Source organism: Littorina saxatilis, linkage group LG4, assembly GCF_037325665.1.
Source record: "Littorina saxatilis isolate snail1 linkage group LG4, US_GU_Lsax_2.0, whole genome shotgun sequence".
Classification (NCBI taxonomy): domain Eukaryota; kingdom Metazoa; phylum Mollusca; class Gastropoda; order Littorinimorpha; family Littorinidae; genus Littorina; species Littorina saxatilis.
In genome coordinates this window covers 14,208,881-14,224,891 of record NC_090248.1, presented here as the reverse complement: position 1 = coordinate 14,224,891, position 16,011 = coordinate 14,208,881, and the positions used below count along the sequence as shown (strand labels likewise).

Genomic DNA, 16,011 nt, shown 5'->3' with positions numbered 1-16,011 from the left:
TCACTCCCCCCTCCCCCCTACCCAACCCATCCCCCACGCCCATCTCAGTAATTGCTTCTATTCTTTTCATTTACAGCTCCTTTCAATTACGGAGCGACTGTCCCCAAAAGTGACTCTCTTGCTAAGCGTGACAGCCTCCTGTCCCGGCACGCACACTCGTAACGAGCGTGAAGTCAGTACCAGGTCGTCAGCGCCAAGAACGTGCGGATAACCAGTCCTGACAAATCTCCGTTTTAACTTAGTCATTTCACACGGAGACTTCTTCGCGACGTGGACAAGATGGAGATTTTTTTTTTTTTTTTTTTTTTTTACTTCAGATTTTGATAGTTTATGGAAGTTTTCTGTGAAAAAAAGTTGTCTTCCCCTGTTGGCTTTAAACTTGGCTGGCTTGAATAAAACATTGATCCTACGAGAACGTTGTCTGTCCTTTTATCCCCCCTGCGGATTCTTCGAAATAAGTAAAATGTGCACATCCTTTACACAAAAGAAGTTAGTGGTTATTAGGAACATCGTTCATTACAAAATTGAAACTCTACACAGGCAGCAATCAGGCTTTTGATTTTGGTATGCGTCAAAGTAGAGGGATGCAGGGTCTTATTCCTTTTAAGAACCGTGTTCACGGGAAAGATTGCGCCTTTAATATGCATGTAGTTACCAATCGCGGTAATACAGTTTCGACTTCATCGGTTTAACACTGAGACTTTTGCACTTAAGCAGGCAAGAAGGCTAACGTCTATGCGCTCATTACGTGTGTGTTTAAGGTAACGGTCCTAGACAATCATAGCTCTCCGCCTTGGTTCATTGACTTCCCAGACCTCGTCTGCATACGCATGAAGCTGACGTTCGAAAAAAACCGAATTGCCGTCCTGTTCGTGTCTTACGGAAGTCACTATTTAAAATTCATTAGGAATATTGAATGACCAAAGCGCTGTGTGGATATAGTAGATTCGCCGTGTGGGAAAAACATTCTGTCATAATACACCGAGAGAGCGCCTCATGTTTTCAGTTCTTCGCCTCAACGAAGTCAGAAGGGGGAGAAAACGATCTTGAAAACGACGAAGACAATCTTTCCTTGCTCGATCTCCTGTATTTCTGTTCTGGCTTCGCGATGTGCTAGCAGACAGCTTCAGCATTTAGGCTTAGTTGATTGACTTGCAGAACAAATCCTGCTGTTGTTATCTGTTTTCGTGTTTGTTGCTTTTCGTCTTGCTATTTCTGCTGTTCCTGTACTTGATGGAAAAGACAAGAGAAATTAGAACAACTAGCGAGAATGCTACTTTCGTAAGCTAGGAATACCCTTTATTATCTGTTTGTCATATCAACTGTAAACGTGTAACGTGCTATTAAAGTGAACTCTATCTATATAAATTACATTCCACAAAAAGAAAACAATTCTTGTTTTGGCGATTGTGTGTTCTTTTTCTCTTTTGTGTTTTGGTTGTAATCCACAATTGGCTACTGTTTTTCGACTGTGACAAAGAAACCCTGTCTCTTTCCAATAAAATTTTAAAAATTTTCAAAAAAAAGTATTATGCGCTGCAGGGCTCGTTGAGTGGAAACAGTTGTAGTCTTCGTTCTGAGTGCTACATCCACGTTGCGCCAGTTCAGACAGTCATTATCTGAGGACAAAAAACTGACAGCCAAGTTAACATCGTAGCCCGAAGCAACTTCACAAATGAAGAGAGAGAGAGAGAGAGAGAGAGAGAGAGAGAGAGAGAGAGAGAGAGAGAGAGAGAGAGAGAGAGAGAGAGAGAGAGAGAGAGAGAGAAGGAAGAAAAATTCCAAATCTCAACAGTTCCGTTTCCGGCCGCAGCCAATTGGCGCAGCAAAGACACTTGTTTCTGCTTTGTCAAACTCCTCTGGTTTTATCCTTGGGGGCTTCCATAACACGATGCACTCGCAGCAGACGACAATGTCAGGGCCCCGGATGGAAGGGACGGAAAATCGATCAAAGATAATGACGGTAATCGCGTACAAACAGAACAGTGGCTAGGTCCTTTTGTGCTTTTGTTTCACTGTCTTGGAATTACCAGTCTGACTTAGTTTTTGACAAGGTTCATGTAAATGCAACTAACCTTTTCTTTCATCTGTTTTCCATATTTATCGAACGTGGCGGTAATTCATGGTTTGGGCAAAGAGATATGCACATTGTATGTTTGTCATCATTTTCACGAGTTTTCATTCACAAGCACCTGGGAAATAAATCTCATGTTCCCCAGGCAATAAATCCCCGGTTACCATAGTTGCAGCAAGTAGGTTATACATGGATAATCAAAAGCAAACCCAATAGAAACGCGCTCGGGGATTCTTCGGCTCTTTTCATTGGCGTTTCCCCAGACCTAAACAGACGACACATATTGCTTTGCAAAGTTCCCAAAACGAACTGGCAAAATGGCAAAAGTAAACAAAAAACAAAACTACTTCATGAAAGGTCATCAATTCATCACGAACAAATGAAACCTACCGATATGTTTTGGCTTCTTACAAAGTCATGAAGTGCGTGTATCTGTGTTTCAGAGAAACACGAACGTCAAGTTCAAGTCAAACAGATTGACCCCGGCCTGACACACACATTTTGACCCGTGCACAAGACGTTGTATCGATAAACGAAGCACAAATAAGAAATAATAATAAAAGCAAAGAAAATAGCAACAAGATATGCAAACATCTAACAAAGCCGAGCAAGCAGAATGACATGTCTAATGAAAAACAAAGAGGTACTGAGTCGGAAACAAAATCGCGATTCTTTCCTTCGCTGCACGACGCAAATCTTCTGTGACCTTTGACCCAACGTAGCTTCGACATTCGATCAATAAGCTTAATATTCACAACTGAAAGCCGAGGGAGTGGAATACCGAGATGAACCTACATAACTGTGCATCCTCAAACCTGACATATTCATCCCAACATTTTATGAACTCAAAAACACAGAAAGTTGCTTTCACACGCCAGCTTTGATTGCCAGTAGTTATCAAACCGGGACTCGTGTGGTTAGCACGGAACTCGTGTTTCAAAGCATGGCTCCCTGTGTTGATTGTGCACTTATTTTCTCACTACCAAAATGATGACAAAAACTATGTTTGGTATTTAATTAATGAAGATCAAACGGGTTTTATGGCTGGGAGATATATAGGTGACAATATAAGACTTTTATACGATATCATTGACTACTTGAAATAAAACAATTTACCAGGATTGTTAGTCTCAAATGATTTTGAGAAGGCCTTCGACTCAGTTAACTGGGATTATATGCACAACGTATTGAAATGCTTTAACTTTGGGGAAAATATACAACGATGGATACAAGCATTTTATACTAATATAAAGTCTTCGGTAGTGGTCAATTTGTTTGTTTGTTTGTTTAACGCCCAGCCGACCACGAAGGGCCATATCAGGGCGGTGCTGCTTTGACATATAACGTGCGCCACACACAAGACAGAAGTCGCAGCACAGGCTTCATGTCTCACCCAGTCACATTATTCTGACACCGGACCAACCAGTCCTAACACTAACCCCATAATGCCAGACGCCAGGCGGAGCAGCCACTAGATTGCCAATTTTAAAGTCTTAGGTATGACCCGGCCGGGGTTCGAACCCACGACCTCCCGATCACGGGGCGGACGCCTTACCACTAGGCCAACCGTGCCGGTGTAGTGGTCAATGGTAAGGCATCTGGCTTTTTTACAATAGAACGCGGATGTCGACAAGGGGATCCAATTTCACCTTATCTGTTTATTTTATATGCAGAACTTCTTGCATGTCGAATTAGAGAAAATAAAGCTATTGAAGGCATTCAGATTGCAGAAACTGAACAGAAAGTTAGTCAGTTCGCCGATGACACCTCACTTTTTCTCAACGGTGATAAAATGTCATATGAAACTCTATTTTATGAACTTAACTTTTTTGAAAAGTTATCTGGATTGAAACTTAACTATGAAAAAACCTGTAATGTCTGGTTAGGCCGAACAAGGAACAGTGATAAACAATATTTGCAAAATCACAAGATGACGTGGAATCCAGCACAATTTAAAATCCTCGGACTCTGGTTTACGAATGACTTGGGAGGGATGGCGGAGTTAAACTTTACTGAGAAATTTAACGAAGTGAAAAAACTGTTTAGTATCTGGTCCAAACGATCAAGTACCCCGCTAGGACGGATTGCAGTGCTCAAATCGTTAATACTATCAAAACTTGTATATTTATGGATTTTACTACCAAATCCACCTAACAATACATGCTCTATACAACAATTGCAAAAAAAATGCTTCCAGTTTGTTTGGGATAATAAAAACGACAAGGTCAAAAGAACGGTGGCAGTTCAAACAATTCAAAATGGAGGCATTAATGTTCCTCATATAGAAACATACATCAAATCATTGAAACTCATCTGGATGAAAAAAGTACTATCAGACTGTCAAAACCCAAAATGGAAGCAAATTTTGCAAGTTACTTGCCCTGAAATATGTTTACTGGAAAAAATATGGTCCAACATTGTTGTTAAAAAATAATCAACATGTTAATCCATTCTGGAAAGATGTGTTCAAAGCAACAACAGAATTTTATGACAAGACTGATATTGATACTCCAGCAGAGTTTTTGATGGAACCATTATTTTATAATAACAAATTCAAGGTTGGTCAATCACCTTTCCACTTTAAGGACTGGTCATATAATGGTATATATTTTGTAAAAGATATTGTACATGAGAATGGGGAATTTTTGTCTCTTCAAGAGATAAATGAAAAAGTGGATGCTCATGTTTCCATGCTAGATTTTTATGGCTGTATTAGTTCAGTAAAATCTGTTCTACGCAAGACAAACATTATTCTGGAAGATTGTGCTTGCGCTACACTATCCAAAGCTTACACAGCCATACTTATGGCTCAAAAAGGTGCAAAAACGTTTTATAAAACACTAATTGGGAATCCTGTCTTGCCCAATGCATGTAAAAGCTGGGAACGTTTAATAGACAAAGATATTGTATGGCCCAAAGTTTTTTCTGTAACAAGGAAAATACAAGAGGTTAAGCTGAAGTGGTTTCAAATGAAGATTAACTACAGAGTGCTTGTGACAAATTCAATCCTCAGGGACATGGGCGTGCTCGCGAGCAATCTTTGCAATTTTTGCAAAGTCGAAAGAGACACAATTTATCATTATGTATGGCACTGCGAGCACGCACAGGCCTTTTGGGTAGACTTTGAGAACTATTTGCGCGACAAATGCCATAATTGTTCAAGGCTTAAACTTAACTCTACAATTGTACTTTTTGGCTATGATGATAATATTAAAACAGATGCAGGCTTTGACCATATTTTATTAATCGCAAAATTCTATGTGTATAAATGCAGGATTGCAAACACAAGACCAAGACTTCCTGTTTATTTACAAGAATTAGCATATGCACATCAGGTGGATAAATATGTACATCGAATAACAATGAGGCAGGATCAGTATATTCAAAAATGGGCATCATACTCAGGAATTGTGCAATGAATCATAATAACATGTTTTGTATGGGCAATTGTTACTGCAACCTTGCAATTAAAATTAACTTTTTGAGTACTGATGTTTCTAAAAACTGTAATGTTTTGTCCGCCATGAAATGCAATCATTTGTATTACATGTACTTGTTTCATATATGTGCACTGCCAGTTTGCCATGATTGTTTGATGAGTGTTGTTGAATAAAAAAAAGTTGAAAAAAACCACAAAACTATGTTTGGTGGTTTGTTGTCAGACCAGTTGTTTTTTTTTGTCGGTCCTCGGAGGGCATATCGACTTTTGTTTCATATTTATTGACCGCGGCCTTCGGCCTTGGTCAATAAATATGAAACAAAAGACGATATGTTCCCCCTCGGACCGACAAAAAAAGCTGGTCTGTCAACAACCCATCAAACATCTTATAATGTCTCTGGTTTGAATCTGGTCGGTTTTATTTCGCGGTCTAGTAATTATGTCAGTCAGAGAACAGAGAGTTGAAATAAGGCGTTTTCTTATCAGCATCTTCCATATTAATTATTAACATCGTGGGTAATCCTTTACTTTCACCGTATTGGAATTCCCTCATTCCCCAGATTTTGACAGGCCTAATAAAATGCAGAATGTTCTGCTTGGCACCTTCAATCTGAATCAAATCTGCTGGTTGGTTTAAACATAAGTTTATTTTAACAAAGGTTACAATCATGACATGTATACAAAGTTCACAGAAACAGCAACAAGCTAGAAGCTTATAGTGGTGTTCCTGCATGACAGTACAACATAAGGCGGTAACGGCTGAAAAATTTGTCTCAATAAACCAAATCTATTAATAACGTAATGAACGTTGCATAATGATGATAAAGAAAGACAGTAAAGGAAGGAAGGAGGGGGAGGTGAATTATGTAATTGGGGAGGGTACAGTTTAAATGAAAAGCAAGTAAACATGAAAAGAAAATTGAATGAAAATTGTACATCAAAACAAAAATCAGTTTTAGAATACATATATAATATTGATGGTGTTAGCGAGTAAGAGATAGGGAGGGAGAGAGGGAGGGAGGAAGGGGGAAAGTGAGAGAGAGGGGGAGAGTGAGAGAGAGAGAGAGAGAGAGAGAAAGAGAGAGAGAGAGAGAAAGAGAGAGAGAGAGAGAGACGAGTAGACGTATCGATTTTGTTTTCACTTTACATGTTTATCTGTTCGAAACGGCCGGACTGTCCAATAAATTCCTGCACTGTTAAAAAGATTTGTTTGTTAATTTTTGTTTGCAAGGAGGGGTTTCCATGAAGTAGAATATCTGTGTGTATGAAGTTGTTGGTTAGTTTGTTGATTGTGTTGTTTCTTGCAGCTAAGTGTAAACGGCATTCTAGTAAGAAGTGTGTTGCAGTTTCTGTTCCATCACCACAGTCGCATACGCTATTTTCCGCATGGTTCCGAACTTGGTCCCAGTGGTTTTAATTCTCTTTTGTTTTGCTATCTTTGACTTTACCTCAGACTTAGATGTTGACAGAGCTTCTTACGTGCAAGTAGTCCTGTTCTGTTTGATGTCCGTTTTGTTATTCATTAATAGTAATGTATTCATATGTATCATACAAACATGGGCAAATAAATATCAAATTAAATGGGAGTTTTGATAATGAAATGATTTTGTGCTATTGTTTCGCCGTCTTTTGGTTATCTCAACCACAGTTTTGGCAGCCAAGTGAAACTGTATAAAAATGACAAGTGTTACGTTTCTGGCGCCTGTTTGACAGTGCACTTGTTGTTAGCCTCAGTGTTGTCTTCTCCGGAGATTTTAAGATAAAGTCTCCTACCTCTTTTAAGCTAGTCTATTCTAATTCAAAGAAACCATGAAGGTAATTGAAATACGGTTTTCTTTCAGAGTACACCTCATAAAAAAAACACCATTTTGTGCATTTTGTAAACAAATCTTTGCGGCCGAAGCGATACCTAAAGGGATTTCACGCAGAGAAGACACATCGGCTGAAAAGGTTAAATGTGTGTACATTCCCATCGAGTCTGGGTCCGCGACGAGATTTCCCTCCTTTCAAATCGGTTTAGGTTGGCCGACGACTGGAAGATGTGTTGATAACGAGGCAAAGCTGTTGAGTGCGTGACCCACACAATAACTTCATGATCTGTTGACTTTGAGGTTCTCTCCAGAAAATGGGCTCTGATTCTCTTTAAACATCAGAAAACTGATACCTCCAAAGCGGGTGGTCAAACTGGTCATTCGACTTTGACGTAGTGTTCATACAATGCCCACCTCCCCAACAGTCCCCCACTAACACCCCCACCCCCACCAACAAACAGAACAGTCGACTAACTTCAGAAATGTTGAAGAGGAACCACGCAGCTGGACCAATTTAACAAATGATTGACGCCAAAACAATATGCCACTGATCTCAAACTAACGAAGCCTGCTTTATGGGTTGTTTGCTACCTGGCTTGCTCGCTTGCTTCCTTCCTCCCTTCCTCCCTTCCTTCCTTCCTTCCTTCCTTCCTTCCCTCCTGATTCCATTCCTTCGTTGCTTCGTTCCTTCGACCTCTGCTTGCTTGGTCTGTTTCTTGACTACAAGTAGCGTTTTCAGTTTTTCTTTTCTTCTTTTTGCTCGTTAACTGATTTGCAAAACGAGATAAGTACAGGACACATGAAGGCAGGATTAGAGAACTTACAGTGCCAGAAGACAAAACAAAGCTATGCGTCAAGAGAAAGAGGGAGAGAAAAATATGTCTAGTATGTTGTTTAACTCTTAAAGGCCTTACTTAACTAAGCTCGAATTTGATTTCGCGAAGACTTTTTACCGAAAATTCTGCGCTAAAACTTCGTGCAGCAAGCTTCGTGATGTAGTCTTCGCGAAGTCGACTTCGCCAAATTGATATCAGGCCAGGCTTCAGCGATGAGACTATGGAGCCCAGGCCTGCCCAACAGGCCTTGTCGTCATTGCCTAATTTATTCAAAAATATACATGGCGTTGATCACCCATGTCAACCCAAAACGGCTGATGGAATCGGTTCGGTTACGACCAAGACTTTGTAGAACTTGTTTTTAATATGTAAGGCCTTATTTCATATTCAGCTTCAAAGAAAAGAGGACCCCTAGAGTGCGGTTTTATTCATGGCCGAGGAAACAGACCAGAACCGACAAGCGGCGACGATCTATCACAGGAAATCTATAATTTATTCCTTCGCCAATTGTGCCCAGGATAAAAACAACCTGCCTAGAGAAGAGCTTGGTCGTGAAATTCGATTCCGCTCCGAATGAATGTTACACAGAAAGTAAACAACGAACAACAATAGACGTAAATTACCAGAGACAGTGGGTAGGGACATTGTTCAGACCGATAATGTCCGCGTGTTAAAACGAATGACAAAAGCTAGGGGAGGTAAGTCTACCATTTCAAAGAGAAAGCACCTGCAGTTCGTTTACAGGTTGCTTGCGATGTAACCTGACTATTATCAAGAGCACAAGCCCATGATTTGTCAGACTTCAAAAGCTAAATCCGACCTCTGCCTTTGTCGGAGTTCCGTCAAATGTAACACCCTCTTGATGGGTGGGATGCCGCGTATATATCTCGGGTTTGGAATCTTCTCTGTCAAAAGCTAAGCACTCTTTTTGCTACCCTAATCTTGTTTACTAAGCAAGCCCCCTCGTGCTAAAGTCTCAGTTATCTGTATCAGAAGGTATACGTTTTCAAGAAAACACAAACACTGTATTTATTAAGACGAGCACATTTGATTTCTTTAAAATGTTTTATCGCGGCAAGGCTAGGATAGTTACAGAGAGCAAACTCTTTTTTTTTAAAACACACACGTTGTTGTCTCCAAATTCGGGCGGGGATGTAGCTCAGTCGGTAGCGCGCTGGATTTGTATCCAGTTGGCCGTTGTCAGCGTGAGTTCGTCCCCACGTTCGGCGAGAGATTTATTTCTCAGAGTCAACTTTGTGTGCAGACTCTCCTCGGTGTCCGAACACCCCCGGGAGTACACGCAAGCACAAGACCAAATGTGCACGAAAAAGATCCTGTAATCCATGTCAGAGTTCGGTGGGTTATAGAAATACAAAAATACCCAGCATGCTTCCTCCGAAAACGGCGTATGGCTGCCTAAATGGCGGGGTAAAACACGGTCATACACGTAAAATTCCACTCGTGCAAAAAACACGAGTGTACGTGGGAGTTTCAGCCCACGAACGCAGAAGAAGAAGAAGCTAGAAGTCTCAAAATTCGAAGTAAAAAAACAAATGCAAAATGAAAACATGGCCTGCCCAGACAGATGTTACAGAGTATTAAAATCGAACAAAGGCTGTCCCTGCCTTATTAGGCAATACCTCAAGCAGACAAAGAAGAATTATGTACACTACATCATCACGTATGTATACTGTTAAAGCAAATGGACAGTTTGATACTACTGTCTTTTGTTGTGTCTATTTAGACACGCAGAAGAAGAAGAAATTTCTATTGCGTCATTATGTACGCTCATTGTATAATCGGAAATGAGTAATCCAGTGAGACAAAGAATCGGAAACTAACGACCGTCTGACATAGTTGTATGTGGTCCGTTATCAATGCCGCTTTGTTTGTCTGTTTGTTTGATTATTTGTTTGTCTATTTGTATGTTTGTTGTTGGTGCTGTTGTTGTTTTGTTGTTGTTGTTGTTGTTGTTTTGTCTTTTACAAAGCTCATGACGTCAGATTAAACGTCACAGTAACAAGAGAGCATCAATCTCTAACACACGTCACAACGACTCATTAAAAATCAAAGTAAGTCTTACAGTAAGTCAATGTAAAAGGAAAGTGTACTCTTGTCAGTCTTAATGCTGAAATGAAAATAAGTAATATTTTTCTGCACAAGATTTATACTGACAAAAATTGAGTTTGTAAATAGACTTACCGCCATTGTATCCTAGTTCTCCTTCTTCTCTCTATCCGAAGAACTTTTCTCGCGGGCAGTAAGAAACAGTTCCACCATTAGTTCCCAAAAAGTACAACATCAGACGACATGTTTCACACGCGCGAATTTTGATGAATGCAGAACCCAACTGAATGAACAAACATCCTCTGCTCTCGTGCAGTCTCGTTGATTTTCGGCGTATGAGGCTAGCCAAGACCAGCGAGTGAACGAAACTATGGGAGAAGACAGAGAGAGAGAGGAACGGGGTGTTTGTGATGCCGCGACTGGATGTGAGTGTGTGCGTGTGTGAATGTTGCACATGGGTACTAAAGCCAGTGGCGGAAACCAGGAACGAAGTCAGCTCGAGAAGAACGCTAAACGCGCACGGCTTGCGGTGTCGTTGTAAGGACTTTGCTGGCAGAGTGCTCAGACTGTGGTGAGCGAGCGAGAGAGAGAAAGAGAGAGAGGGTGATGAAGTCAGTCAATGCTGAGTTGTGTCGTTCAAAGTAGAATATGTTTGTAACTGTATCTAATGATGTAAAAGAACAGATGCTTACAGGATTCATTTTGTAGCTGGATATATAGGTTGCTGGCTTCATAAGAAAAGGGGGCACACGCCCGTATTAACTTGCTTATCGTCGTAGGCCCGCACATACACATACACACACACACACACACACACACACACACACACACACACACACACACACACACACACACACACACACACACCGTGTGGCATATATATATACTGACACACACACACAGACACACACACACACACACATACTGACACACACACAAACACACACACACACATACTGACACACACACACACAGACACACACAAACACACACACACATACTGACACACACACACACAAACACACACACACACACGTCTTTGCGTCAGCCGCTGTCGCTTCTCTTGGTCACACCTTCTCTTCACATCAGTAGCCCCCTTACCCCTCTCAACATACCACACCGGCACACACACACACATACACACACTGACACCGTGCTCAGCCCCCGACCCCCACCACACCCTCCGGCCACTATCCCCCGAAACCACCCGCATAGCGTCTGACCTTACCAGAGACATTGCAAGCGGGTGTGTTTCAATTTTAAACAGGGTGTGACCGCGTACACCTTAGTGGCATCAAAGAGCAAGGCCTGTGCCGCGGGCAGGTGTAAAACCTCCAGACACAGGTAGCTAACTCACACTGAAGGCGGTTGAAATCGTAGTCAGTAACTGATGTAGTTAGCATCTCATTCACAGCTAAAGGCGGGGAAACTGTACACCCAGGTTATTGTGTTTGGCAAAGGAGTCTGTTTTGTTTGCGTCGGCTTTAACGCGATTTAGCTGGTTGTGATTCGAGAGTGTAACTTGTACCTGGAGGGTAGCCGTTGTAGCGAAGACCAAAGACTGTTGTGATTTTTGTGGCAGAAACAGTAGCTATAGGTTCTTTGTGTTTGGCATGCAAAAGGTCTGTTTTGCTTGCCTGCAACTGATTTGACTGATTGCGATTCGTATGTGTAAGTGTTGTCTCAGAAACGGTATCACCAGGACAGTGTGTGTTTTGCGAAATCATCTGTTGTATGCGTTGGTTTTGTTGCGATGATTTTCTAGTCATGATTCTGTTGTGTTACTTTTGTTTGAGACAGTATAAGCAAAAACTGATTGTACTTACTGTTTTTTTCACTTTCTTTTTGCCAATGTATATAGCTACATGTATATTCTGCAGCCACACACAAATGACACTATCAGGTGTACCGACTACAAACTGAAGAGAGAGGCAATACATATCATTGTTTATTTAATCATTTAAACCACACAAAAACTTGAGTAAATTGAGTAAAACACAGAAAAGAAAACAACCAGACTGGTACACAGTCGCAGTTTCTAGAGTTTGATATTAAACATAACATAGTCTATACCACCTTTGTAGCAGAAACTAAATACAGCAGCAGATAATCTTCCCGAGTTGTTTCCCTTTATATTCGTTGTGGATGCTTTTCATTCATTCGGTTTTTGGACAAATCCGTAAGAAAGCCAGCAGCTGAATTGCTCATAAAAATGAGGAAGAGAAGCACAACAAGACCACCAAGGACCGGAACGAAAAATAATTTTAAAAAATGAACACGGACAAGCTGAAGCTTTCGTCGCTGCATCGATTTAGTAACCTTTTAGGGAGGCAAACACACTTGAGCGAAACGTCGATTTCGCGAGGGATAAAGTGAAGGTGTTTTTTCTCGGAACTCTGGCAAGTTCTTGCGGATTATTCTGATCCTCCGCCTCTTTTTTGTTTTAATCTTTTTTTTGTTTTTCCTTTCTTTTTTTCCCGTCATGTCTGTCTTGTCTCTTTGTCTCAATCTGTCTCTTTGTCTGCTGTCCGTCTACTCTGTGTGAGACCTGCTTTGCTGAGTGGTGAATGTCGTTGTGAAGGTGTGTGTCCATACTGACGCACGTTGCGCGCACAGTTTACCACGCTCACTCGGCACACACACACACAAACACACACACACACAAACACACACACACACATACACACACTCTCACTCTCTCTCTCTCTCTCTCTCTCTCTCTCTCTCTCTCTTTCTCTCTGTCTCTGTCTCTGTCCCTCTCTCTCTCTCTCAGTCTCTCTCTCTCTTGCTCTCTCTCTCTCTCTCTCTCTCTCTCTCTCTCTCTCTCTCTCTCTCTCTCTCTCACTCTTAGGATGTATTTGATGAGGCACCAGCCATCCCCTGTACATACCCATGTATGTATTGTGCGTGTGTGTGTTTGTGTGTTTTTGTGTAAGTGTGTGTGTGTGAGAGAAGGAGAGAAAGTCAGAGTGTGTGTGTTTATGTGTGTGAGAGTGGGTGAGAGAGAGAGAGAGAGAGAGAGAGAGAGAGAGAGAGAGAGAGAGAGAGAGAGAGAGGGGGGCTGTCATGTTTGATATATGTACCGGTTGTAACGGGTCAGTTGGCCTAAACAATAAACTTTCTGAGTTCTCTCTCTCTCTCTCTCTCTCTCTCTCTCTCTCTCTCTCTCTCTCTCTCTCTCTCTCTCTCTCTCTTTCTCTGTGTCTCTCACTCTTTCTCTCAGTGTCTTTCTGTGTGTGTGTGTGTGTGTGTGTGTCTCTCTCTCTCTCTCTCTCTCTCTCTCTCTCTCTCTCTCTCTCTCTCTCTCTCTCTCTCTCACATAATGAATCAATTTTAAATGAACTTATTGCTGTTGTTAATGATCAAAAGGAGTTCTGGAATACTATGCATAAATTTTCTGCAAAAAGGAAGCATTCGAAGAATAATATTACTTTGGATGCATGGTTTCAACATTTTAATGCATTATTGGATAAAAGTGTAAATCAGGGTGAAAGTATTGATCGTGAGGCTGATGTTGATAATGATGTTGTTGATGATGATAATGGTATTATGAATCGTCCTATTTCAAGTGCTTGTTGCAATGAGAAAGTTAAAATCTGGAAAATCAACTGGACCAGATGGTATTATTGGTGAGCTCTTGAAACATTCTGATTGTGTAATAATTGATTTTTTTTGTACAGTTTTTTAATTCTTTGTTTTCGAAAGGTGTGTTCCCTGAAAGCTGGACTGAGTCTATTATGATACCTCTTTTTAAAAAAGGTGATGCTAATGATCCAAATAATTATCGCGGTATTTCTATTTGTAATGTCAGTTGTAAAGTTTTTGGTTCTATAATTAATGACAGATTGCAGGAATGGGTGGAGTTACATAATATTACTGGTGAATACCAGGCTGGATTTAAGAGGTGTTATACTACCACTGATCACATGTTTACTTTGTTAGCTTTCGTACAGAAACAATTTGCCCTTAACCGTAAACTGTATGTCGCTTTCATAGACTTTGAAAAGGCTTTTGATTCTATAAATCGAAACCTGCTTTGGCCTATTTTGTTAAAAAATGGAGTGACGGGAAAACTTCTCAAATGTATAAAAAGTATGTATGAGTCAGTAAAGGTGAGAGTGAGATGTGGATTTAAGTTGACTGAATGTATAAAATGCACATTTGGGGTGAAGCAGGGAGATGTGTGTAGTCCTGTTTTATTTTCATTGTATATTAATGAATTAGCAATTCAGATTATTGAAATTGGAAAACATGGTGCCATTTTTACGATAGATTATTTTGAGTTGTTTCTACTTTTGTTTGCTGACGATTTGATATTGCTGTCAGAAACTGTGGTTGGTTTACAAAACCAATTAAATAATCTGGACAAGGCAGCTCGTTCTCTCCAGTTGAAAGTAAATATGAGTAAAAGTAATATTGTGGTTTTTAGGAAGGGGGGCTATTTGGCTGCCAGAGAAAGATGGATTTATGAAGGGAATGTTCTACCTGTAGTGAATGCATATAAGTATTTGGGAATACTTTTTTCGACCAGGCTTAGTTTAACGGCTGCCTGCTTAGACCTTGCAAGTAGAGCTAAGCAAGCTTTGTTGTCGATTTCACATAAGTTATACATGATTAATAATACTAGTTTGGATGTTTATCTAAAGCTATTTGATGCACAAGTGCAACCTATTGCACAATATGGTGCAGAGTTATGGGGCTTAGATAAAGCAGCCATAGAATGTGAAACGGTTCATTTATTGGCATTGAAAAAGTTTCTGGGTTTAGAAATGCGTACACCAAACGATTTGGTATATGGAGAAACTAACAGGTACCCTTTGTACGTAAATTCAATATTGAAATGTATTAAATATTGGTTGAAATTGTTGAGAATGTCTGAGCATAGATTGCCTCATAAATCATATAAAATGCTGTACAGGATGGATGAGAATGGTAAATCGAATTGGGCGTCAAATGTGCGTTGTAAATTGTATCAGTTAGGATATGGTTTTGTGTGGTTGAATCAAGGTGTTGTTGACGAAAACAAGTTTTTGTATGTTTTGAAAGATAGATGAATTGCATGCAGATGGCAAGACTGGGAGTTTCATATTCAAAATAGTGAAAGATTTTCTGTGTATAGAACATTTTGTACTGTTCCTGAGATCAAACCTTACCTTTTGTTCAATATTGACAGACATTTAAGATTCATGATGATAAGGTTTAGGTTAGGGATCTCTGAAATTGCCGTTCACACTCATCGTTACAAAAAAGTTTATGATGTTAATAATTACATGTGTCCCTTTTGTAAAGATAAACTGGAAAATGAAGTCCATTTTGTTCTTGTCTGTCCATACTTCCATAAATTGAGAGAAAAATTCATTCCACTGAAATATTACAGGCAACCAAGTGCTTTTCGACTCAGCCTTCTTTTAGCTTCAACACATGAAAAAAACTGTACGTGATTTATGTCTATATTTGTATAAAGCATTTAAGATACGAGAAACACTGTTATCGTAATTTTGTATGTAGATGTCTGCATTGATGTATCTGTTATCCATTTTTGAGAAAAATATGCACTGTTTTGAGTCTACTGAATGTAAAAATGATTCAATGTTTTTGCTTTTGTTCACACCCCTTCACTAGGGGCAATGGCCTATGTGAATAAACCATCCGAATCCGAATCCAAATCTCTCTCTCTCTCTCTCTCTCTCTCTCTCTCTCTCTCTCTCTCTCTCTCTCTCTCTCTCTCTCTCTCTCTCTCTCTCTCTCTCTCTCTCTCTCTCTCTCTCTCTCTCTCTTCCTCTA

General features: G+C 40.3%; 1 protein-coding gene and 1 long non-coding RNA gene across 2 annotated transcripts in view; one reads left to right on the top strand and one right to left on the bottom strand.

Moving 5' to 3' along the window:
• The window catches only part of LOC138964032 (beta-3 adrenergic receptor-like), a 36,144-nt gene extending 25,466 nt beyond the window's left edge, over window positions 1-10,678 (bottom strand). The window contains exon 1 of the mRNA XM_070335906.1: window positions 10,363-10,678. Coding sequence (XP_070192007.1) covers window positions 10,363-10,368 — 6 coding nt within the window. The 5' untranslated portion in view covers window positions 10,369-10,678. The remainder of the gene's footprint in view (window positions 1-10,362) is intronic.
• LOC138964044 (uncharacterized) overlaps window positions 1-16,011 on the top strand; it is a 428,123-nt gene that overhangs the window by 288,752 nt on the left and 123,360 nt on the right. The window lies entirely within an intron of this gene.